Below are 25,203 nucleotides of genomic sequence, written 5' to 3' on the forward strand. Positions count from 1 at the left end.
AATGAAAACAGGGAGTTTTCTTGAAAACCGGGCCCTACGAGGGTTGGGCTTTAAACTGAAAAGATAAATTTCTCGGGCTTCTCGGGCACCTCGGGGCGTGATTCGGGCATTGGAAATAATCTCGGGGATTCGGGGGAAGTTGAAATAGTAGAAATATGATTTTAGGGGTGAAAATGGGCATTTTCTAACATTTACCCGGGAGGTCTCGCACCCTTTATATAGGTGCGAGCCTCGGATCCGAAGCAAGAGGAATGGAACACGTGCCTCGCATGCGAGGGTGCAAGGTGGCAGCGAGGTTCGGATCTTCGGTCGGAGGGAGAAGGGCACGCGTCGGACTCAGGAGCTTCGGAGTCACAAGCGTTGGTCGCTGGTTGGACCGCGCTTCGGATGCGAGGGGTGGCGACACGGGTCGGACAGCTGGCCTCGGATGACTCAGCGGCATCGGATACGCGGCAGCTTCTCGGGCGAGGTGACGTGGCCGAAGTCAGGCCATGCGAAATTCCTCAGTTTTAGTGATTTTCTCGAATTTTGTGCCCCGAACTTCTAAAATCCATCACTTTCGCATACTAGCTCCGTTTTTCACGTTCTTTATATGCACGCGTAGGTAAAATTATGCTCTACAACTTTCGTTTGGGCTTCGTCGGCTAATTTTGACTTTATTTTTAATATTATTATTTTTAACAGACCGGGACAGGAAAATCCGTTAAAAGTTCATAACTTCTTCATCCGACGTCCGTTTTCATCAGTCTTTTTACCGGTGTGCTACTAATGACGAGACCTTCGATTCTCGTTTAGGTTGTGTTGGCTAAAATTCACTCGATCTAAAATTCGAGTTTTTAGCTATCTACTGCTAAGCTGAAACTTAGAAAAATCATAACTTCCTCATACGAAGTCAGATTTGGGCGTTCTTTTTATAAAAATTCTCGGTTTAACAAATACTACGGCTTTCATTTAGATCACCAAGGATAAAAAGTAGTTTATCAAAAACTCACTTTTTACGTCATTCGGCGCCGTGCCGGTTTTGTCGTGGATCTTCGATTGGTCATAACTTCTTCGTTATAACTCGGATTTCGATGAGGTTTTCGCCTAAATGCTTCTAACGAGATTTTTTACAACTTTCAATAATAAAATTTTACTTATTTCAAATTTTATATTTTCGTTAAATTTCAATTTTTTCCTTTTGTTCGGAATCTCATAAGACTTCCAAAACATTCTGGATGATTCTAAACATAGTTTTACTTCATTTCTAGTAAAAAACTATCTGTTAAAACTCAATACTCATAATTATATAATATTTCATAATATTATTCACTTTTAAAATTACATAACACGATAACTGCACGTGCATGTTACAAATACCTCCTCCTTTTGAGGATTTCGTCCCCAAAATCATAGCGATAAAAATGACTGGGAATATTTCGCTCTTATCTCATTCTTATTTTCCTAATTATAATTTGGGCCTCGGTGGTGTTTCCACTTGACGTGCACCAACTCCAAGACATATGTACAAAGCATATCTTCTACCGTTTGAATTGTTCTCTCCGTCTGACCATCTCATTCTTCAATTCTCTTACTAAAATTTTGTCACTACACGAGACATGGTTCTCTGAACCAATCACCTCATTTCGTAGATCTATTTTAGTCAGACTCGATTCTTTACGACCATTAAGGTCTGAACGAAAATCATCTTCTTAGTCATCACTGAAACGAAGGTAATGACATACTCGAACAAAAACGGAATCGATTACTAGTTTCTTGGTAACCTTGTGACTTTCCTTGATCCAAGTGTGAGTCCTGTGCTTCCAATAGTATAGGCCTCTACTACTATTCAAACCTACTCATACTCGTCCCAAGTATTGTCTCGCAGTTCCCAAGTCACCATTCATAAGTTTTCACAAAGAAACTTTTCACGCCTGAGTGTGTTCTTTAACAACCATTCCATGCCGAGAATATTATCAAAGTTGCGTAAGGAGATAGGAATCAGATTGGCAAGAAAATTATAGCCTTCAATTTCTATGACACAATCTCTATAGATTTTACCAGCAAATAATGATATACTTCCCGCAGTATCTACGTGAAATAATTGGGCGAATGAATAACAAGCAATTTGGAAAAAATGCACAAATTCACAAGACAAAAAAGAATCTGAGGCACTAGAATCAAATAAGATGTGAGTAGGTCTAGAGTTGACAAGAAATGTACCCGTCACAACATTCGGGTCCTCGCGTGCCACCTCTGTGGTAATCTGAAATGCATGGCCCTTAGCTTTTGGCACCTCCTCCTTTGGAGTATTCTTTGGTTGTTGAACGGAAGCTTGACTCCCCGCCATTTGACTTGTAAGAGTGGGGCAAAAACGCTTCTTGTGGCCAGTAATACCACATGCATAACAAATAACATCCTTCCTTGGGCAAGCTGGCTTTATGTGACCCGTTTCTCCACATCCACAACAGACAACGGATTCATTGTCTATTTTGCATTGGCCCAGATGATTCCTTCCACAAATGCGACATGATGGCGATTGAATAGAAAAAGATTGTGATCTATCGCGACCACGAACGACGCTCTGAGATTGCTCTCTTGTATTAGAATCAGATTGAACAGATCGAGCTGGTGGAATAGAGGAAACAGGAACAGTTTCATCGATACATGGATGCTTTGGAACAGAAAAAGTGGCACCACCTATCTCTAAGTCATGCTCATGCTTTCGAGCATACTCAACAGCTTTGTCAAAGGACAGAACATCCCGATTAGCTACGAAATCGCGGATCTCATACCGCAGTCCATCCAAGAATAACTGAATTTTATCGTCTTCAGTTGGGATATACTTTGCGACAAACCATGCTCTTTGATTGAATTGAATTTCATACTCATTCACGGTCATTCCTTCTTGCTTAAGCTCACGAAACTCTTTCTCCAATCTCCTCCTCATGTCTAGAGGACAATACTTCTCTAGCAAACAAGTTTTGAACATCTCCCAGGATAAATTCTCCTGGTCATACTCGTTGTGAGCTTCATATGTTGCTTCCCACCAGACCAAGGATTCTCCGACGAGCATAGCAGAAGCATAATTAGCCTTGTCTTCATTATCCACATGAGAAATACGAAACACTTTCTCTGTGTTCTGGATCCAGGTAAGAACAACAATGGGATTAAGAACACATGAAAACTCCGTAGCACCACTACTCTCGAAATCTTTGAACGAGGGACGTTTCACCTCCCCTTTTGAAGATTCTTCAGTGGCTTTCTCTTTTCCTTTATCACCATTCTTTTTGTGTTCTTCGAAAGTCTGCCGAATAATACCAGTAAGTTTACCCAATAGTCGTTCCTCACGAGGAGATACTGGAGTATTTACTTCACCAGGTTGAGGATCTCCACCCACCTCAGGGGTATGGCTTACTTAAACCCAAGTACAAAAGTAATAGTATAAACTATTCTAAATCTTCCAACAGTATATGACTATACTGGATTCTTATTACCTGCAATTGTTAAACACTGAGAGGGGTAAGCGGTGACGCTTAGTGAGTTCAATAATAGATACAATATAACGTTATACGATATATATACTTCAATCTGGCAGAAGCAAAGAGAAACAAGGAACAACAAAGGCATATGCCTTCAATATAACGTTATAAGAATCCAGTATAGCCCCGATGGCACAAATGGCACAGAAGACAAGCTCCGTTATGCGATATATATACTTCAATATGTCTTCTGTGTATGTCTTCAATATAACGTTGTGCCCCGAACTTCTAAAATCCATAACTTTCGCATACAAGCTCCGTTTTTGACATTCTTTATATGCACGTGTAGGTAAAATTATGCTCTATAACTTTCGTTTAGACTTCGTTGGCTAATTTTGAACTTATTTTTAATATTATTATTTTTAATAGACCGGGACAGGAAAATCCGTTAAAAAATCATAACTTCTTCATCCGACGTCCGTTTTCGTCAGTCTTTTTACCGTTGTACTACTAATGACGAGACCTTTGATTCTATTTTAGGTTGTGTTGGCTAAAAATCACTCGATCTAAAATTCGAGTTTTTAGCTGTCTACTTCTAAGCTGAAACTTAGAAAAATCATAACTTCCTCATACGAAGCCAGATTTGGGCGTTCTATCTATAAAAATTCTCGGTTTAACAAATACTACGACTTTAATTTAGATCACCAAGGCTAAAAAGTAGTTTATCAAAAACTCACTTTCTACGTCATTCGGCGCCGTGCCGCTTTTGTCGCGGATCTTCGATTGGTTATAACTCGGATTTCGATGAGGTTTTCGCCTAAATGCTTCTAACGAGATTTTTTACAACTTTCAATAATAAAATTTTACTTATTTCAAATTTTATACATTCGTTAAATTTCAATATTTGCCTTTTGTTCGGAATCTCATAAGACTTCCAAAACATTCTGGATGATTCTAAACATAGTTTTAGTTCATTTCTAGTAAAAACTATCCGTTAGAACTCAATACTCATAATTATATAATATTTCATAATATTATTCACTTTTAAAATTACATAACACGATAACTGCACGTGTATGTTACACGTAGGCCTGCGGGGAGCCGTAGCCTTCACTGGTTAGCGAGAGAGAATCTTATGATACTACGGGGAGCCGTATTATTCGCTAGTCAGAGCATGACACAGAAGAGTTTTTAGGCTTGGGTAGCCTTACTATTGAGTTTTCGGGAACCTAGTTGTCGGACGAGGGGCGAGACTGGTGTCTTCATATTGGTCGGGAATCGTTATACTCTGAATTAAGGTATGGTTATCAAAATCGGAAGGAGTTGGAGAAGTTATGTACGCGTGGGTTGCGGATCATGGGTCATGAGTTTAGAGCTTCATTGGGACGAGTGGTTCCAATTCTGGAACAGACCAGACTCTCGAGTTTAAGTTTGGCTCTAGTGGTGTATTGAGTAGGTGAAATGAGGTTTCGGATTCAGAGATGGGTTCCATTTTGACGGGTATTGTTATCATTTGATGTCTTAGACTGTTTGGGACAGTTCGTTATTATGGAAAGGACCGCGAGATGTATGGAGCTAATTAGTAGTAGACGACAGAGATCGAGGGTGAGGAGATCTTCAGTTGGGATTGTAGTATTTTCTTGGGGAAAAGAGAGCTTCGTGACTTGTGCGTCACAATGGGCCGAGATAGTTATTGTGAGAAGGAAGCCAGTGAGATGTTTGAGGTATGAAATGGGTAACCTTGGAGGTTCAACTGTTGGGTCGGGAGCTGACCTGGTGCTTAGTGTTGAAAGGGATGACTGAGTGGAAGTTGGGGTTTATGATTGTTAGATGTCAGAGGACACTTCTGAGCAAGCATGATCTTTTCTTGTGTCTGAGGATAGGGTGTTGAGAGTTCATTTGTCAAATGGGTTTTGATTGCAGTGCAATGGATGGGACCCTAGTGTGATGTGATCCTTTCATTCTTTGGAGTATGATCCGGATTGTTTTATATGTCAGGTATGAGTGATCGGTAGCCAATTCTTTTGGGCATTGACTTGATTCCATCGGTCGCAGCAAGAGAATCAGAGGGGCAGTAAGTTATTTGGGTCTGTTATGCGAAGAGTGATTAGCATAGTGATATCTTGTAAGGGCGGTCTGGCAGGGAGACAGACCACTAGAGTTTCCAATTTCTGGAGAGCCAGAATGAGTATCATAGCAACAGAGGGGTATGTCCTTCTTGGGTTTGGGAGTTCTTGGTTGGGTACATGCGTCTTGGGAGGAAATTGTGGTCTGATATGAGATTCCTTTGGTGGTGCTTCGCGGGTCAATGATTTGATCTATGTGTTGTTAAGGAGCGATTTCGAGGGTGAAATCTAATTCAAGTGGGGGAGGATTGCAACATCCGGAAACCCAGGTATATTAATTATATGTTTATTTTGAGATTTATTGAGGGACTCGACGAGTTGTGAGTCCAACTCGTCGAGTAGAATCGAGTTGACCGCATAGGATTAATGAGCGGACTCGACGAGTCGGAGAGCGGACTCGCCGAGTTGGTGTTGTGCAATGAAACCCTAAATCCCCGGGTTTGGGACCTATTTAAGGGCACTTATAGCCTTAATTGCGGCTCACCTTCACTAAGAGTAAACCCTAATCGACCATTGAGGTTAGAAAGAGTATTTTGAGCTAATCTTGAGTGTTTGGTGCATCTTATGAAGAGAAAGGAAGAATTCCAAGCCAAGGGATGAGAAGGAGGTGCAAGATCCATGGTTGTTTCACTTTAGAGCTTCTGAGAAAGGTATAAAGCTTGCACCTTTCTCATTTTCTTTAGTAGATCTCATGATTTTGGGAATCTAGGGCTTTTTCCATCTTTTATGAGGACCTTGAGTGTTTTGAGTTCATATTGAGGTTTGAACCTCAGATCTGGACCTTGTGAGGTCCCTAGAGCCCAAAGGTCCCAACTTTATTCATCTATGTGAGGAGTATGGTGTTTAACACCTTGTGAGAGCATGTATTGGTGGATTGGAGCAAAACCACCATGCATGAGTGTAAAGATTGAAGCTTTACATGTCAATCGATCCTTAGGATGGTAGATATAGTGTTGGGAGTGAGAGATCTGCCTTAAATCGTCTGAATGTGAAATCAGATCGAAGGAACTCGCCGAGTCCATGGGCTGACTCGACGAGTCGGTGAGGGTTTGTCCCGATAAGCTTGATCATGCGTTAACTCGGCGAGTTGGGGGTCAACTCGACGAGTTGAGTTGTACCTTCGCGAGACTTCTGAGGAAAAATAGTGAAGTCAACGAGTCACATGGGTGCACTCGGCGAGTCAGGTCAAACTCAGATTGTTGACTTGAGTTCACTTATGTTGACTTTAGGGTTTGGTGAACATGAGTAATGGAGACTATGGAGGGGTAAAATGGTCTTTTACCCGCTTCCAGAGTTAGAGAGAGAGAAAGAGAAACTTTTGTTTTACTTATAGACGAGAATCAAGTATTAGTTTGAGATAATTACCCTATGTGTTAGGTGGTGGCTAGTTCGAGATTCAAGTACGAGGATAATTGCTTGCCTGCGAGGTGAGTCTTCTCACTATACCTACCATGAGTGGTATAATGTGTGACTGAGATGTCTTATGTGCTTATATTGAGTATTGTGATATACTGCATTATGTCTTTGTGATTTATGATGTGTATTATTGTTAAGAGCTTATTGAGGTAGGACCAGAGGGTCCACCCGAGTTGTGGGACCAGAGGGTCTCCACTGAGACACATTGACCGGAGGGTCTTATTCGCGTTATAGCCTCGAGTGGCTAATGTGATATGTGTGGTAGTTTGGATAACTCACTAAGCTTCGTGCTTACCGTGTTATGTGCTATGTGTTTTAGGTACCTTACATGATATCAGGAAGGCGCCGACTTGATTGTACACACAAGAGAAGAAGTTATCTTTGGAGGATCCTGGTTTTGTGATAAACAACTTAAAATAAAATGTGTTGTTAACTTGTTACTTATGATTTTGAGGAAACGTGACATGTGTTTTATTGTGTTTCGAAATGAAAATTTTGTTTGAAAATTTTACGGTGTTACATATAGACCATATATAAACACGAAAAAACACAAACATTACATATTTCCACTTCAAATCACATTACTTTATATCTTTATATGTTATGCACATGTGTACTTATGAATTGCCTGAGGTGGAACCAAGTAGTGTCTTTGTGAACATCAAACAATTTCATGTAGGCTTCGATTATTTAAAAAACATGAAAAATCCTCCAAACGCTCAAAAACCGGCTTATATGTTTGTACGCTGCTTTTGATTAAGTTGATGCACTTTTGCATAATGGTGGTTTAGTTAAAAAGAAGTTTTCAAAAGCATTCAAAAGAATATTGAAGAGAAAGTGTCACAATATTAAATTAAAATGAGTTCTCATTCCAAACAAACTAGAAGGCATAGATGAGTATAATAAGAAACTTCAAAATTTATTGGCATAATCAACTATTGTAACATTGCATCATAATATGCATCACTCATATAGTTTTGGATGGCTATCACTTCCTTGCTGACGCATTTCAATGAGCATGGACAAGCATTAGGAACCCAAATCTCTTTCTTTTAAGCCATTTCTTTCCCATCCCCCCCCCCTCCGGAGTCCTAGTATAGTGCTTCTCTTCCGGTTCTTTAGAAGAATCAAGTGACTTCTCTCTCCTTCAATTATATGAGGAAAAAGGAACTGTCCACTAGTTAGGAAGCTAGAGATCTTGTTAGACAAATGAGATCTCTAGTTAGTTAATGAATATCACCCCTTGTAGGACATGTTGCCTAGTTGTGAGTCCTCTATCCGTATAAAATTTTGGAAATACACGATTGGAAACACACCCTTTAAGGAGTTAGTCAAAACCTTCCTCTCATCCTTATGTTTGTTCATCTCATGCATCTGTGTAAAGGACGTGAAACTGTTTACTTAGCGCCTATGGAAAAGAGATTTGAATCAATTTGTTGTGGTCTTATTCTTAACTTGATATATTAGGTAAAATAACATCACTAATTGGCAAAGCATGAACTAACCTTCGAGTTGTTGCTTCTTTTTCGTACTTCACTATTCTACCTTTCATTTATGCTTCTATTCTCTTAGTCTTCCATGCTTCAACCATTTTAGTTACGAGAATTTTCATATTATATAATGGTAACTTCCTACGATTATCGACTTCTATAATCAGTAAGGGGATCCCAACTCCAAAAATTGTTCTTCCGCACGATGATACTCATACATAAATTGTAATGTAATGCTATAAAAAATAGACTATTTGTGACATCCCCAAATTCACGGTCATTTTAAAAATTTTATTTAATCTTATTTTGAAAATCAGAGTATTCATTTAAAGAATAATATTGCGGAATTTGTTCCCAGAAAACATGATAAATATATTATCAAAGCATTTCCGAAGAAATGTATTTTTGTTTATATTAAAACTTTGGGATGTCATTGTCAATATAGAAACATAAGCATAACAGACCTTACATTCATTTACACTAGTGATTTACATCTCCTTTAATCTCTCAGTGTAATGTAGCTTCGTATAGACACCTGTGATACAAATAAACTGAGTGGGTCAGGTTGGGAAACCTGGTGAGTACATAGGGTTTTCAATCCACAATAATAAAGTTATTATGTTTCATCATCAAAGAATTAACCCAATTACCCATTCCCATTATCTTCTTTATTTCTTAAGGATCTACCCTAAGAATCATCTATCGTTCACTCATTCATTCCTAAGGATTGTCTTAAGGAATAAGCACGAAGTCAATTGCTGCTAGGGTTTATATAACATGCACTAAGTCCATAGTTGCTGTCGTTATTTGTTAGGTACTAAGTCCATAACTGCCAGAGTTGATCTCTTTTATTGACAATATTATTTTTGGGAGTCCACCCATACTACATGTCAATGGGTTTTTTATAGTACATCTGATGAACGTATTGTTCACAACACCTACAGGTTGCGAGTCTGCTACTGTTCCACTAGACTGTTTAGAATAGCTTGTGGTTGTTATTTATACTCTGATAGATGATTGGGCCATCGCTTGGGTCATCGCTTCTCATCATCTTTCACCTCTCATCATCTATATCATCTTTCATCTCTCATCTTTCATCTCTCACCACATCTTTCATCTACCCATCTTTACCCATCATAATTATAGGTATAAAATATGTATACAGTTTAAATCGAATAAAACATGTATATTTTGTATATCCAACATAGATATCAAGAATATAGACAATATGCACACATAGCACGTAATTTATATTAAATATTTCATATCTATGTGTAAGATGAAAGTAACTATGCACTCACTTGTTAAAGTGATAATTCCAAACTCGGGCAGAGCTTCGCTTCTAACGATTCTATTTTCCTTCGACGAATCCTAGTATTATTACCACTAGATTTTAGTCTAATATTTATTGAGACTATTTATGAGGGATATTGTTTTATAAGTGTTAAACAATACTCTTTAACCACTATGTACAGACAGGGCTAGATACGAAACAACGGAGGACAGAACCATTTTGGCATTATAGCACTTCTGAAATCCAACAACCCTATGCGGCCCTTCAAACCAGATTCCCCGTATCGCGGGTAGTTAAAAGATATTATAATAACACTTTGTATATTATATTTTATAATATATATATATATATATATATATATATATATATATATATATATATATATATATATATATATATTGTTTATAAGTTCATAATAATGATATTGAACTTAAACATAAGTTATACTTAAAGTAGGGTAATCATAACTCACTTAGCAGGAGGTTTGGCTAGGACTCGGGCTCTGCGGGAGCAGAACTTCCGAGCCGAAAAGCTCTTCTTCTCGGAGTCCTCTGGAGTTCCAGGACTCACCTCTTAGCACTTGGGAAGTACTAAGGGTTGGTAGAGGTTTAGATAGAAGTTAGAGAGAGAGAGAGAGAGAGAGAGAGAAGGGTTAAGGTGTGAGGAAAAGTGGTGAACTTCGCATGCTATTTATAGGCAGCCTGATCCTCGGTACGCTGGGCATTCCTTGGAGGAACGTTGCGTGTACGAGGGGACATGTGTCGCCTCCGGATGCGAGGCCGTGGGGAGAAATCAAGGGCTAGGATTGCGCCACGTCACCCTCCTCGCAACAGCTCACTCCCGACTTCTAAATTCCGTAACTTTCACATACGAGCTCCGTTTTCGACGTTCTTTATATCCACGCGTAGGTGGCGACGTACTCTACTACTTTCATTTAGACTCCACGGGCTAATTTTGAGTTTATTTTTAAAGTTATATTATAAGAGGCCAGGACAGGTAAAGTACGTTAAAAATTCATAACTTGTCATCTGACGTCCGTTTTCGTCTGTCTTTTTGTCGTTGAGTTCCTATTAATGAGATCTTCGATTCTCGTTTAGGTTGTGTCGGCTAAAAATCGGCCGATCTAAAATTCGAATTCCAGGCTGTGCATTGCTCTACTAAATCTTGGAAAAATCATAATTTCCTCATACAGAGTCAGATTTGGACGTTCTTTTTATGCATCCTCTCGGTTTAACGTATACTATGACTTTCGTTTAGATCGCTAAGGCTAAAAGTATTTTATCGCAAACTCACTTTTTACGTCACACAGCATCGTGCCGGTTTTGTCGCGAAATTCGACAAGTCATAACTTCTTCGTTATAACTTAGATTTCAGCATTCTTTATATATACGAAACCTTTGTGACATATTCTATAACTTAATTAATATTATTCTTTCTAAATAATCTTCTATTAAAAAGTCATATTTTGACGCTTACTTTGTCTAAATGGACTAGCCCGAATCTGCGGGTGTTACAGTGTTACCTAACATCAAGCCGACCTTGGTTATTTTTTATTACCACTTGTACTGAACCACTTTATTTTGAAGAACGTAAGGAAAATATACACTTTAAGATAATGATATGGATTAATAAAATATAATTAAACATAATTTTCAGAGCTACATATGAAATTTTTTACCATTATGGGAAATGTAGGCTACAAGTGAGGTATGATAGAATGATATGAAATTTTTGTAGTTTTATGTCTCTATATAGAGGTTTGATGATAGTGGTAGGCAGGGTATTAGGTCTAATATAACTATATGAGATGACAATTCATAATAAATGTTTGGATTTCATAGACGAAGTGTCTGAATTCACAATCAAAATGTTAATCCATGATAAAAATGATCTTTTGAAAATTTTCAAAAAACACCAACTATCATAATTTAGAGCTTACAAAGTACAACTTCCCAATATCCAAATACCGAGTGTGATATGTTTATGGATAACATTTGTTATAAAAAAAACAAAATGAAACAAACTCAACTCAAACGAAGTTCGTATGCAAAAGTTATGAAGGTTCAAAGTTGGATAATTTTTCATATTTTTACTGACTAACCTACTATGGAGTTAAAAAGGAGTATGACTTCTCGAGCATCAAATTTTGAGTGTGATATGTATGTGAATAGTCATTGCAACAAAAAATTCATCATTTTAATGATTTAAAAATAATATACATATTTACATAAAGTTATGAAATTTAGTGAATTTTCTTAAGGAAAATGACTCAAGAGGGTAACCAACTGTTGAGTTTGTTCAAATTTGGTCCCTTTTTTGTATCCAATATACCATCGAACTTGTTGTTTGTGTTCAGCATCGAAAATTCTTAGGGAAAATTCCTTTTACTCATTTACAATTTATATTGTAATTTTGATCCTCTTGCCTTAAAAAGAATACGATGTAATTTTGTTCTCTAAGCTTAAAATAGACTAAGACTATCTGGTATGGTTATTGATGAATTGGTGGCCACCTCATCATCAAACCAATCCACAAGATGCCTACTAATACCGGAGTGGTGTTCACTACGCGTAAAAATCCTCCTATAATAGCTTCTTGGCCTTAATATGTGGGGCATGTGGGTGAAAAACAAATAATGATTAACCCTTAAATTAAAAAAATTAATCCAAAATAAAATATACTTTTGAAATTTTATTTTATTTTATTTATTTTTTATTTTTGAATTTAGCCATATAAAGATTACGCGTGTGTTATATATATATATATATATATATATATATATATATATATATATATATATATATATATAAATACCATTTTTGGAATTTTCTCTCTTGAAACCATAAATAGTTTTACAATTTTTACGATGAATACATTTTCCTTTTGGTAAACAACAAAAACTAAAATTAGGACCAGAATTCCTGTAATTGAAACTGTCAAGTGTCAGCTTCGACATGAATTCAAGCATTTGTCATTGGGAATTGACCACACCTGCCACCCAAACACACTACGCATTTTGACCTCTAGCCACCGTAACATCATCATCATCATTTCTCTCTCCCTCTCTCATATACACAGGAAAGAAACGTTTGAATTGCCCGTGCTTATCCAGAATTTAGGCTTCTTATACCTTTTTACGGTTTAAAATTCCCAGAAACTTGCACCATACAAGAATTTAACACAACCCCAGATTGCACTCCAGAAAGAGCTGCGTTTCATCGACTTAAAGTTTCCATTTTTATGGCCTCTCCTGCACTAACAAGATTCTTTATCATCTTCACTTTGCTTCCCGTATTCACAAATTCTATCCCCTTTGTTGTCTTTCATGGTAAGTGTTTCTCTTTACTTTTTGATCATTGCATGCTTCTATTTTGAGCTTCATAGACTTTATTTGGATCTTGTGCAAAACCTTTTAGTTGTTCTTAAAGTTTTGTATTTTTTATTGCTTAATCATGGAAAGTAAGTTATGCCGTTTTTTTGGATTTATATTTATCTCATATCTTGCTTTGATCTTGTTCATGTATCATTTGATGGTTTTATGGGATTTCATTATTATGGATTGTCTTGAATTTTCTGACAATTGATGAAAGATAGGGAAGGGTTCCTCATCTGATTCTGGATTTTGTTCCAACATTCAAGGGCATATGTCACTAACAATCTGCCATTGGTCACCCTATATTTCGTGATCTTGGTCCGTCTTTTGAGACCTTCTCTATTACACATCGGGCTATTAGGCCTCGCTCTATATTTCGTGACCTTCTTGCTGAAAGTCACTAGCTTTTCCTTGCATCCATGCACAATACTTCTACACCTATAAAATTTTGTTGGTAGTGGTCGTGGTCCTTGTCATCAACAACCACACAGCCGGCATTGCCGTAAAAATTCACTATGAAAGTTCATGTCCAGACTAAGCCACCTTTTCCGGCATCGACTAATGATCATTTCCAAACAATCAAGAGGATAATGTGTTATGTTAAACACTTATCCCTACACATCCTCATTTAATAGATACTCGGATGATGTAGATTGGGCTTGTTGGATTGAGATTAGACGCTCAACCTCTTTATGTTACATCTACTCATCCCAAGATTACAAATCAACAGACCCCATTACTTAGATATGGCAACTCTTTTTGAAAGTGACAGTAATAAGTAATAAGAACTATGTCTTCCAACTTTATTCTCAAAGAAATGGTGTAAGCAGAAGTGAAGCTGACAACTTCCTGTTGTGCCATCAATTTCTTTAATATTATTAAACATAATTAATTCAGACAATACTTAATGGAAAGAAAAAAGATTGGGCCTTAGCTTATTAATTAATTTGTTGGATCTTCCTAATTTCTTCTTCTATTATCAATTGTTTTATAAGTACATAATATATTAATTTGTTTACATAAACTTGTGTATATATAGGCATTTCGGATGGTTGTGACAAGAAAGAAGTCAAAAAGCTCACTGAACTTTTAAGCGAGTGGTCTAATACTCAAGGATATTGCATGTATGTTCTGTGTAATTAAATCGTAATTTAAATATAGATTCAAATGTGCATTAAATGTTGACAGTTTCATTATGTGTAGAGAAACCGGAAATGGAGTCTTGGGTTCTTGGTTTATACCCATTGACAAACAGGTGGTTCATCGATCTTGTATTGCTATAAATCAAATTTTAATTATTTTCCTAATAAATGATAGTTTTTGGGAAGATAAATTTTGTGTTTTTGACTTGGGATTTTGTGTTTTGCCTTGTAGACAGAGATTGCTTGCGAAAAGGTGATGAAACTGATGACAAATGCATTTTCTTGATTTTTTTTTTTCTCCAAACTCGTTTCTAAGTGCATATAGTTTTCAAAACTTATAGGTGAAAAATATGAGTGTACTCAGAGAAGGTTACAACATCATTGGACTTTCCCAGGTAAGGATGATCAGAATTGTAAACTTTTTTGCATAAACATGACATTTTTATGAAAAAGTTATTTCCCCAAGAGAGAAAAGGCGTGATCTTGTTATAAGTTTTTTAATAAAAATTAATCACTATATAACAAAAATTTTCCAATAGAAGAGCTTAAAAAAGGTACCGCAGTTTACAAACTGATTATAGCTTTCTTTAGGATAGGGGATGGGTGCGAAATTTCTTAATTTATGTTCTTATACTAAAATTAGGAGGGATGCAATAAAATCATATAAATGAGACTCATAAAGAGAATTATTAAAGAATCAAACTGAGTGGAAATGTTATAAGTGCTTTTGATTTTGTAGGGAAACATGGTTGGGCGTGGAGTTCTTGAGTTTTGTGATGGAGCGCCTCCAGTAAGTACATATTATAAAAGTATAAGCTCCATTTATTTCACAGACTAGAAATTACGTGACATGTGCATAAAAGGTTGTAATGCCTTTGACATATATTCGATCATATAATATCAATACTACTGTCAATAGGATAAAAGTTGGAATTTATGCACCATTGTATCGCCTTTTTCTTAAACTATACAACAAAGTGATTTTCTGTACCAAATACACAACAAAGTTTCATTTTAGTACCAATATGTGCATACAACATTGTAACCAAGCCAGTTATCTCATGATATGGCATAGTTTAATGCTTATTTATACAACAATGTTTCACTTTTTTACTGATGTATATAGGAAACTGTCACGAATTAAGCAACTGTGTTTAAACTGGTTATATATATCAGGTGAAAAACTACATATCGTTAGCAGGTCCTCATGCTGGGGAAGCATCCCTCCCACTTTGTGGTGTAAGTCTTGAATATTCTTAAGAAATACACTTGTATGCATATGTATTACTCATGAGGTTTCTTTGATTTAATAAAAAAAAACAGTGTAACAAATTGTTCACGAAAATCTTGTATTCTTTTTGCAGTCGGGTTTGATGTGCACTATTCTGGACCGTTTTACGCAGTTGGCTGTTTATAATGATGCTCTCCAGGTTAAATTTCACATCTTTTTCCTAGCTGAGCTAAATGTAAGAAATGTTAATCTAGTTTCATTCTCTTTATTATGGCATTTGTATTTTCATTTCTGATTACAATATTGTACTTTCATATTATTTCTTATATAGGTAGTTGGACTTTAAAAAATCTACATTTTATAGCAATGGGATAATCGGTTTAAAGGGTATTAGGTTGCCTATTGCTATAACTGGTAGATCGTTTCAAAGAATAATGCCCTATAAAAATATAATGTTAGAAAGTACAATGTTGTAACAAGAACTGAAAGTGCAATGGTATAATAAAATAATTGAAAAGTACACTGATATTTTAATGAGTATAATTAAGGTCATCTCCAACCCTACTACCTATCTCATTTTCGACAACCAAAATGGTATAAATTCATCTCCACCCTCACTCCATTTCTTGCACCATTTTGGTGTAAATAGTATAACACCCAAGGTTCTAAATAATCTGAGGTGTGACTTGGCGTCAAGGTCAAAGTTAAGTGATGATGAGCTTTGGCGAACCATGACGTTTTTCAATGCGCGACTATTTTATATACATTAAAAAGATAAATCATATAATTATTGAAATTTATCAAATATATCAAGTTTTTAGAAGTGTTATATTAATATTTAATATAAAAAAGATAACAAAAAGTTAATTATTTTAGGCTCGATTAGAAAAACAAAAAAAAAAACGCGATTAAAAAAAAACTAGCGTCATAACGCGTTAAGGCGTGCTTTGACACGTTATTTGGGCGTCACGCTTAACAAACCCATTTTAAACGTTTTCGTAACGGCTACACCAGGCAATGACACGCTATGAGGCGTGTCATGACGCACTTTTTAGAACCATGATAACACCAAATTTGGTATTATACTATTCCTTTTGCACCAAAATGGTGTCAACCTTTCAAGTATCATTTTTACTCACTCAAGTTTTATGTTTATTTATTTTTAGTTTATAATAAATGACTAGATATATTATAAATGTAATAACTAGTAATTATAATATAATATTATATATTAAATTGATACTTGTTAATAATATGCAAATAATTTATTTGGTTATAGTTTGTACTAATGTATTTCATAAAGTTATTACAACAAAAAAGATTGTAAATAAATTTATAAAAAGTTAATAAATTGAAGGGTGCTATTGACGATCTATATAAGTTATAAACAAAAAATATACTAGGGAATATATTTTTTTGTGTATGAAAAGAAATGATAAAAAAAAATAGAATAGGGATGGAGTTGAAAATATATTTGCACTATTTTCTTACATCATTTTTATGTAACAAAATGAAACTAGTTTGGAGATGGTCTAAAGCATACAAGTTAATCAAAGAAACCAGCACACCACGTCATTGAATGGTATTTTGGGAAGTTAATTAATAATCCACTATTCATAAAATTATATATTGGACTATCGTTTGGAAAGAAATTCAGGAAGTACACAATCTCTCTAAACTAAAGTTTCTATGTAAAATTTTCAATATTATTATCTCAAATGCAAAAATAAGTTCTAAAATGGGTCCAAATCTTGATCACTCGTGATGATAAATGCATTTATCATCCTCACATACATTTCTTAAATCAAATCTCATGTTTTTTATGTAATTTTTCATGTTCTTTTCTTTCTTGAGGATTTTCCTGAAACTTTATGTTGCTTGTACAGGAAAACCTGGCTCCACCAAATTACATCAAGAATCCCACTGTGAGTAAAAATACTTATTTATCTCTTCATTACAAGTTCAGAATATATGAACTAGAAGGACTAAATCACCATTTCGTTATGCAGGATCTTGATGCATATCGAGAAGCATGTAAATTTCTCCCCAAGTTAAATAATGAGTTTGAAAAAAACGCTACATACAAAGAAAGATTTAGTAGCTTGCAAAATTTGGTGCTTATAATGGTAAGAATACACATCTCTCCTCTTTTGGAGGTAAAATGTATAACTTTTACTATTTAAAAATAGCATAATCGACCTTTTTATGCATTTTTTTTTTTGAAATGTGTTTCAGTTTGATAAAGATTTAGTTTTGGTACCCAAAGAATCCTCTTGGTTTGGGTACTTCCCTGATGGAGCCTGGGAACCAATACTTCCAGTACAAGAGGTAATTAAATCTTTTTGCATCTACAACTTGTACTGTACAACCTATCAATGCATCCAGATACCCTATAGATTTTTTTGGTATAATTCATTATAAGCGAACATTTATTAATGACTTATACAGTACAACTCGTGAATGCTTTCCCGGTTCTTAATTTATAATATGTATCTGTACGTGCATTGATTGGGTAGTAAGGTACCATTCATCAAGTATCTTGTAGTCATTTATGATACGGACCATGCAATGAGGGATTGTATGGTACAAGTCAACAATGCATACAGGTGATCCGTGATTTTACATATGTATGTATAGACCAGACTATATATTGAAGACTGGATTGGCTTGAGGACGTTGGATGAGGCTGGGAGGGTCACATTTGTAAATGTGTCAGGTGGACATCTTGATATTACTGATGACGATATGAAGAAGTACGTTGTCCCATATCTAGTAAATGAAGCACCTGAGAATGGGATTCTAATAGAAATGTCTCGAGAGTCTACCACCGTAACAATTAAATTTTGATGCCACGGGTTTTATCAGAAAATTTGATCGGTGGATAACATGATCTTCAACTAAACGTTGTGTTTCACTTGTGGTATGATTTATTTTTTGTTCATGAATATTTCTCTTTTCAAATAGGCTAAGGTATGATATATATGCAAAGCCAAAAATTAAAGTACTCTTTGTACACATTATATTGGTGTTCATCTACCAAATTTCAAGCACATGATGTTTAGTGTTTAAAAACACATGTAACCAAGTAAGGAAGCGTTTGGGTTGGTCAAAAGGTTTCTCCCCTACACGTTATGGTTTTCGGATGAATATGATCCAAGGTCGTGCTTTAATTTTCTACTTCTCTCCAAAAAATTTATATGGAGGATGTATATAATTGTGAGATAAGTGAGTCTGGATTAAGTTGAATGGTTATACCGAGTGTGAACAATGTTTGTTATGATTTTAAACACTTCGATCATGGTATTATTATATAGATTAATTTATATACTCACACGACTATCACAATTAGAAAAAACGTCTTTTCCGAGGTACATATACCTTAGAAATTCCTATGAAATAGGTAGTTCTGAGGAATTCAGAAAAAATGAAGTTCGTAGGAATATACCTCCTGGAAAGTTGCTACGAGGGATTTCTTAGGAAACTTACGAGGCATGTTTGAGGAGTGTATGTTAACATAAACATATTTTATTTTTATCCATTATAGCATTTTACATTTTTTTTCATAATAGCAACATGCTTGATTTTTTATCCATACTGAAAACATACTCTAGTAACTCTTATTTACTATTAATTCTTATCTACTATAAAAATCACGTACCTCTATTTTTTCATGATAGCAAAATACTTTAATTATTATCTATCATATTCATGACAATATACTTTACATTTTTTTTTATCTTTCATAGCAACATACCCTTTGTTGCGACTTCTAGTTGTCAAAAGAGGTAGAGTTTTTCTCGTGGAATGATGTCCTCGTGACAACAAAACGAAGATATGAACTTCTTATACCGTAATCAATACGTTTGCATTTCCCTTTTCCTTCCACCGATTGCACGTACAAGTCAACATTACCCTACAGATGCTGAGTTAAGTCCTCCACATACCTTTCAACCGTGGCGCTAGTGTATCCCTCATACAAATTGTCAAAACAACATGATTTCTTATTTTACTAAAAGATGAGACACTAGTTATCCAAAAATGATAAAGATAACTTACACATATTTCTCTAGCATCACCAACATTACCAAAATATTTCAAAAACACCCTCATCAATGTATAAGTTTGCAAAACCACAAGTAAATGAAATCTCAATGACAAGTCCAAAGTGGTATCATCACTAAATTAATACTCTATGTAGCTACCTAAAAGTCCCTAATCCTTACCAAGCCATTAATCATGCTACATCTACCAATGCAAGACAAAAGCAACAAGCAAAGAAACAAGTATTAGCATAGGTTAAGTGAGTCAACCATAGTACAATGCTAAGAAACATACATATCCTATAGTGGGTCAATAAATATCACATAGCATGAATACACATATACACATTGCACATCATCACATTCACATTTTCATCATATGAGCTTTTATTATTGTCCATCTTTATTATTCATCTTTTAGTATTTATTAAATAATAATTAATCCCTATTCTCTCCTCTGGTCTCATCACTAACCTGAAAGGTAGACACACACCCGTACGTATATCTCCAACCCAAAAGTAAGGCGTGTGAACTACTAAGTGATCGGGTCAACCTTCCCTGCTATTGGGATTTCTATGCATCAAATACACTTTAAACTAGGTAGCAGAAAAATCAATTTATGTTATACCTAAGTGTACATGCAACCTATGGATCTATGGCTTCATACTAATTACAGCTACCCTATGAAAACATAAAACAAAGAAAGAAACACATACATCTTATGTACCCCTTGATCTCCATTCATGAGATCATGCCCTCCACAAGGTTTCTTGCATGAGAGGACCCAAACCAGAATCTCTCTAATGGTATCTCCTCCAATGACACCAAAGAGTGGAATAAAAAGAACTAGGAGAAGGGTCAATTTCACAAAACTTTAAGACGGTTAAAAATCATCCCTTAAAGGGAAAGAAAGATAGGTTGGCCATCCAATGCAATTACTAAACTCTAATCTAAACAACATTTAGCCCTTAGATATGTGATCAACTATTCTGTAGTTCTATGGTATATGTATGAATTCGAGACATAAATAATGGTCAATCTCAGAATTCAAGAATATATTTCCCGATATAGATTTCTGATGACTACACCTGACTACTAAATTGAACACATCAATTACAGTTAGTCTTGGGCCGAGCACTTCAGATGTCAGAACCAAATCATCGAGTGACCCATAGATATCGCTTCTTCTGTTAAGGCAGAAGGAACAATTAAACGTCGTTTACATAGTTTTTGTCTACTTCATCATGTCACACATGGACATACCCTTTGTTACTACCGGTTATGGATAACGTTGAAGTAAACCAATGCATAAAAAAATTATAGAGAAAAACCCCACATGAATCTTTGTTTGGAAAATAGAAGATATTATTGTCTTAGAATTACTCGTGACTGTATCCATGAAGTATTATCTAAGAGTGGGTTGCTCCAATACTTAAATCTCTATTAAGTACTCATGAGTATTAGCGTAATCTCTATGATATTCCCAATCATTACGGACAATCCACTAATACTCATGACAGTCTAGAATCACTACTTTCTTTTAAGAGTATGACCGACTATCGAGATTTGAGTAAATTAATACTCGTGAAGTGGGTTCCAAACATGGAAAAGGAGAACATAGTAATTAGATAATTAAAATGACTTATCTCTATCATATATTAAGATCTCCACCTAATAATCGCCAAATCAAATTAAGAGTTATACTGCTTAAGTTCTCATGTTTAAAACAAACTAAACTAAAAGTGTTTAAGCTAATTCATTTGCAAATCTAATGCTTCTTGACTTTGTTTGACTGTAAGACTTTGTCACTGATATTGGCTTAGGGAATGGATCGGCAAGATTATCTTCCGATATGACTTATTGACTATGATGTCTTCACACTTGAACAACTATCAAATGTAATGGTACTTACTGAGTATGTCTCATGTGAGCTTGTGTGACTTGGGATCCATACTCAAGGTAAGTTCACCCTTATAGTCACAAAGAACCTTCAAAAGGACGATCAATGATTAAATTTCAAAAATGATGTCACTAATGAATCTCTTTCTATCACATAGTTTTCATTTGCAATATGCTTTATGTTTGTTGTTAAATCCACTCTGGTGTACTACTTGGTACTCTTCTAAGCTAATATTTCAACATTCGGTAAAAGCACAAATTCTGACTGCAAACATAATCATCATTATTAGTGTGGAACTTAGCATCAGCATAACCTTTACGTTGATTTCTTCCATACTAACAGGACACTTAGGAATGTTCTTGATCTTGATTCTTTGATTCTTTCCAAATAAAACGGGAGTTGTCATGCTCAAGCCATACGAGTCATCAAGTCTGGTACATGTCATGGCATATATGATTGGTCCCATAGCAGAAGCATATGGGACACGAATCATTTCCTCTAGCTTAATAGTAGAACTAGGATATTAGCATCGCTAAATGTCTTTCGATTTCTATCAAGCACGAACTCCTTTCGATTTCTGCATGTAGAGTTTCCTAAACATTCTATATACTTGAGCTAAATCTAATGAATGACTTAAATCTATTTGTATAAATCTTAATATTATGTACATGTGTTGTAACTCCCATGTGTATCATAGTGAAACAATTCCCATACAAAGCCTAGCTTTTACACTTGCTATGTTAGAATATAGTTTCCTATTATTCGTACACTATCTATGTACAGTCCAAGGGTAACAACAATGCTCCCATCAGAATTGTCATATATATGGCCCATTTATGTTTTTGGAAATTCAAACTCCTTGAACTTTCTAATTGAAACAAAGATTCCAATTACTCCCACTAGCTGTCACATATGCATGGCTCATCTTCCTTCTAGAAATTCAAATTCCTTGAATTCTTTCATTGTGTGACAACCCGAAACTTTTTCCGTTATCCTTACTCAATTTCCGTTAATCAAAATTCGGGTTTTTATTTAATTCCGTCAAATTTGATAGTTTGGGAAAGACTTTGCGTTTAAATAAATCAATTCGGATTTATTTCCGTTCACGTTAGTATTATTTTTGAACTAACGGGATATTCTAAACATTAGTACATCAAAGGAATCGGTGTTAGGATGAATTTGTTGAAGTTTTAGACATGAAGCAAACCGAAAACCTCCTCAAAAAGGAGTTTTCGGTCAAGACCTTAGAGTTTTCGGTCAAGGTGACCGAAAACCCCATCTTATATATATATATATATATATATATATATATATATATATATATATATATTCCATGATCATTTGGATCATTCTTTCCTTTTCAAAGCCAGAAAACATCCATTCTCTCTCTCAAGTATCATCGAGTTCTTCATTTTGATCTTCAAATTCTCGAAAAATGTAAGTGTTTCTTTCACCTTGATTTGTTATTAGATCTTCCTAACTAGCATCCCCCTTCGATTTCACCCATTAACTTCATTTTTCTGGGTTTAATCTTCAAGAACACCAAAAACACACACTAGTGTTTTGGTCCAAAAATCAACTCTATTAGCCTCTAAATCGTAAGTATTACTTTCTGCACTTATTATCTAGTAGAAACTCTTGTTTAAGGCCTTGAAATCATCATTTCCCAAGAACAAAAGGAGTTTTCGGTATAGTGTATCTCCTTAAACCGAAAACCCTAAAGAAAGGTGCCTTTAAGACCTTAAAACTCACTTAAGGCTTCGGATAAAACTTAGTACCCCTTTGCATGTTTGAAAGCCCTTGAAAATCATCACATGCACCAAACATCATGAGTTTTCGGTCACCTTCATGGACCGAAAACCCTTCATGGACCGAAAGGTGTTCTTAGACCTAAAACCTCTTAAGACCGAAAACCCTTTGGCCGAAAACCCCAAACATGCTACTTGGACCAAAAACTTCTTTAAGTGGCTATACAACCCTTTTATGCAATCATTTGTGATTGTAACACTTCCATATAAGTGTTTCCTGGACTATAAGGGTGTTATCCTTCTTAATTAGTTGAATATACACTAATTGTATTCATATATGTGTCTTTATATGCTAAATAGGATCCGTGTGTTCTCAAGTCTTCACTTGACACTTAGCATCCTTTTTCCGATCTTACATTCGCATCACCTACTTTAGGTGAGTTCATACCCCTACACTTTTTCCAAGTTTTTCATGTTTTCAGGGGGGGATACAAGCAAAAGTACAAGGAAACTTGTGCTCAAGTTATTTCATTTTGCATAGAATGATTATATGTTCAGCATGCTTTTAACTCAGAAAACTGTTTTACCAATCGATTAAGAAATCAACTCGTAGAAAAAGTTTTCAAAACTAAAGCAAGGAACTTGTAAATCTTATCATAAAATGTGATATTTTATAAAAGGATTTATACAAAACCTAAACAGGATTTTCGGCTATTACTTGTAAGTTTGTTATTTTAGGATTGGAGAAACGTCATTGGTAACACTCCATCGGATTCGTGAGTGTAGGACTAGCCCTTATAACTAGAATCTCTTGTAGGGAGAGCGTGACTATTGTGTATAGATCTATACGGGACTAACTATCCTGCACCTCGCTGCTAGCTACAGTGGGACCGTCAGTTCTACGGGTGACAAAGTCATAAAAGGATACTGGCCCCGTTTCGTGTCATATCTAGTTTAATGTATGGTTATAAAACTCGCAACCTAGATAACAGAGATTTACTTTCGTAATAATGAATCAAGTGAACTAACCTCAAAGTAATAATTGATTTGATTACTAGAGGGCATTAGTAATGCCCTTAGGATCTTGTTCACTACTTATTTATTAGTTTTATTTATGTAATAAGGCTAATACATCTCGCAGAGAGTAAACACGGTTTTTCAAGAAACTACATCTATCGATACAAGTGTGGTAGATACTTGTACACCTCATTTCAGAATCGATAACCAACTACCAACTTTTAAGGAAAATATAGGATTTTCCTAGGATAACTCAACCTTTCGTAAACAGGCTGTTTAACTAATGGAAAATCAAACTTCTTTCATAAGAAAATATATGATTTTCTTGGGAAATACTTTTCAAAGAATCAAAGAAAAATTTCTTTCACCAGAATTTACCGCTTATGAACTCACCAACTTTATGCTGATATTTTTAAAACTGCTTGTATTCTCAGGGCATCAATAGACAGGTACTCCTGCCAACTTTTTGAGAAGACGGAGCGTTTCGGATTCATGTCTTTTACTTTTGCTATATACTGTTATGTATAAACCATGTTTTCAACAATGTAAATATTCTTATTATAATGTAATGGTTGTGTTTACTACGCTTACTATGATACAACTGTTGTGATACTACGCATGACGTCCTCCGCCCCGGAACGTTTCCGACATCGGTTTTGGGGTGTGACACATTGAAACAAAGATTCCTAATGCGGGATGCTCGTTTCAACTCATAAATGAACTTATAAAGCTTACACATCCGTCACAGCCTATCTTGGTTTGACTATGTATTTGTTCATATCCATGCTTGTGTCTTATTGAAGATCCACTTACACCTAATTCTTAAGGCCAAGTGCTTGATCTACCAAGTTCCACATACATGGACTAGATCTCACTCTCCATGTCCTCGTTCGATGTTGTAGCCTTTAGGGTTTACCATAGCTTGCGATAGCTAGTACACTCTAATTTTTATCTACTAGTGACTC

General features: G+C 35.6%; 1 protein-coding gene across 2 annotated transcripts; it reads left to right on the forward strand.

Moving 5' to 3' along the window:
• The first annotated feature begins 12,792 nt into the window (after nucleotides 1-12,792).
• LOC145163181 (uncharacterized) lies at nucleotides 12,793-18,537 on the forward strand. Of its 2 annotated transcripts, XM_079082042.1 has the most exons (12): nucleotides 12,793-13,115; nucleotides 14,200-14,284; nucleotides 14,364-14,415; nucleotides 14,535-14,555; nucleotides 14,644-14,697; nucleotides 15,042-15,092; nucleotides 15,479-15,541; nucleotides 15,667-15,732; nucleotides 17,420-17,458; nucleotides 17,543-17,659; nucleotides 17,769-17,861; nucleotides 18,171-18,537. In XM_079082042.1, the coding sequence occupies exons 1-12, from the start codon at nucleotides 13,028-13,030 to the stop codon at nucleotides 18,378-18,380; spliced, it is 939 nt and encodes a 312-aa protein (XP_078938168.1). In that variant the 5' UTR covers nucleotides 12,793-13,027; the 3' UTR covers nucleotides 18,381-18,537. The 2 variants fall into 2 exon arrangements, with proteins under 2 accessions (XP_078938168.1, XP_078938169.1); XM_079082043.1 differs by lacking the exon at nucleotides 14,535-14,555.
• Nucleotides 18,538-25,203: the final 6,666 nt, after the last annotated feature.

Source organism: Lactuca virosa, chromosome 3 (assembly GCF_052849685.1).
Source record: "Lactuca virosa cultivar CGN04683 chromosome 3, Lactuca_virosa_CGN04683_v6, whole genome shotgun sequence".
In the NCBI taxonomy this organism is placed as follows: Eukaryota; Viridiplantae; Streptophyta; class Magnoliopsida; order Asterales; family Asteraceae; genus Lactuca; species Lactuca virosa.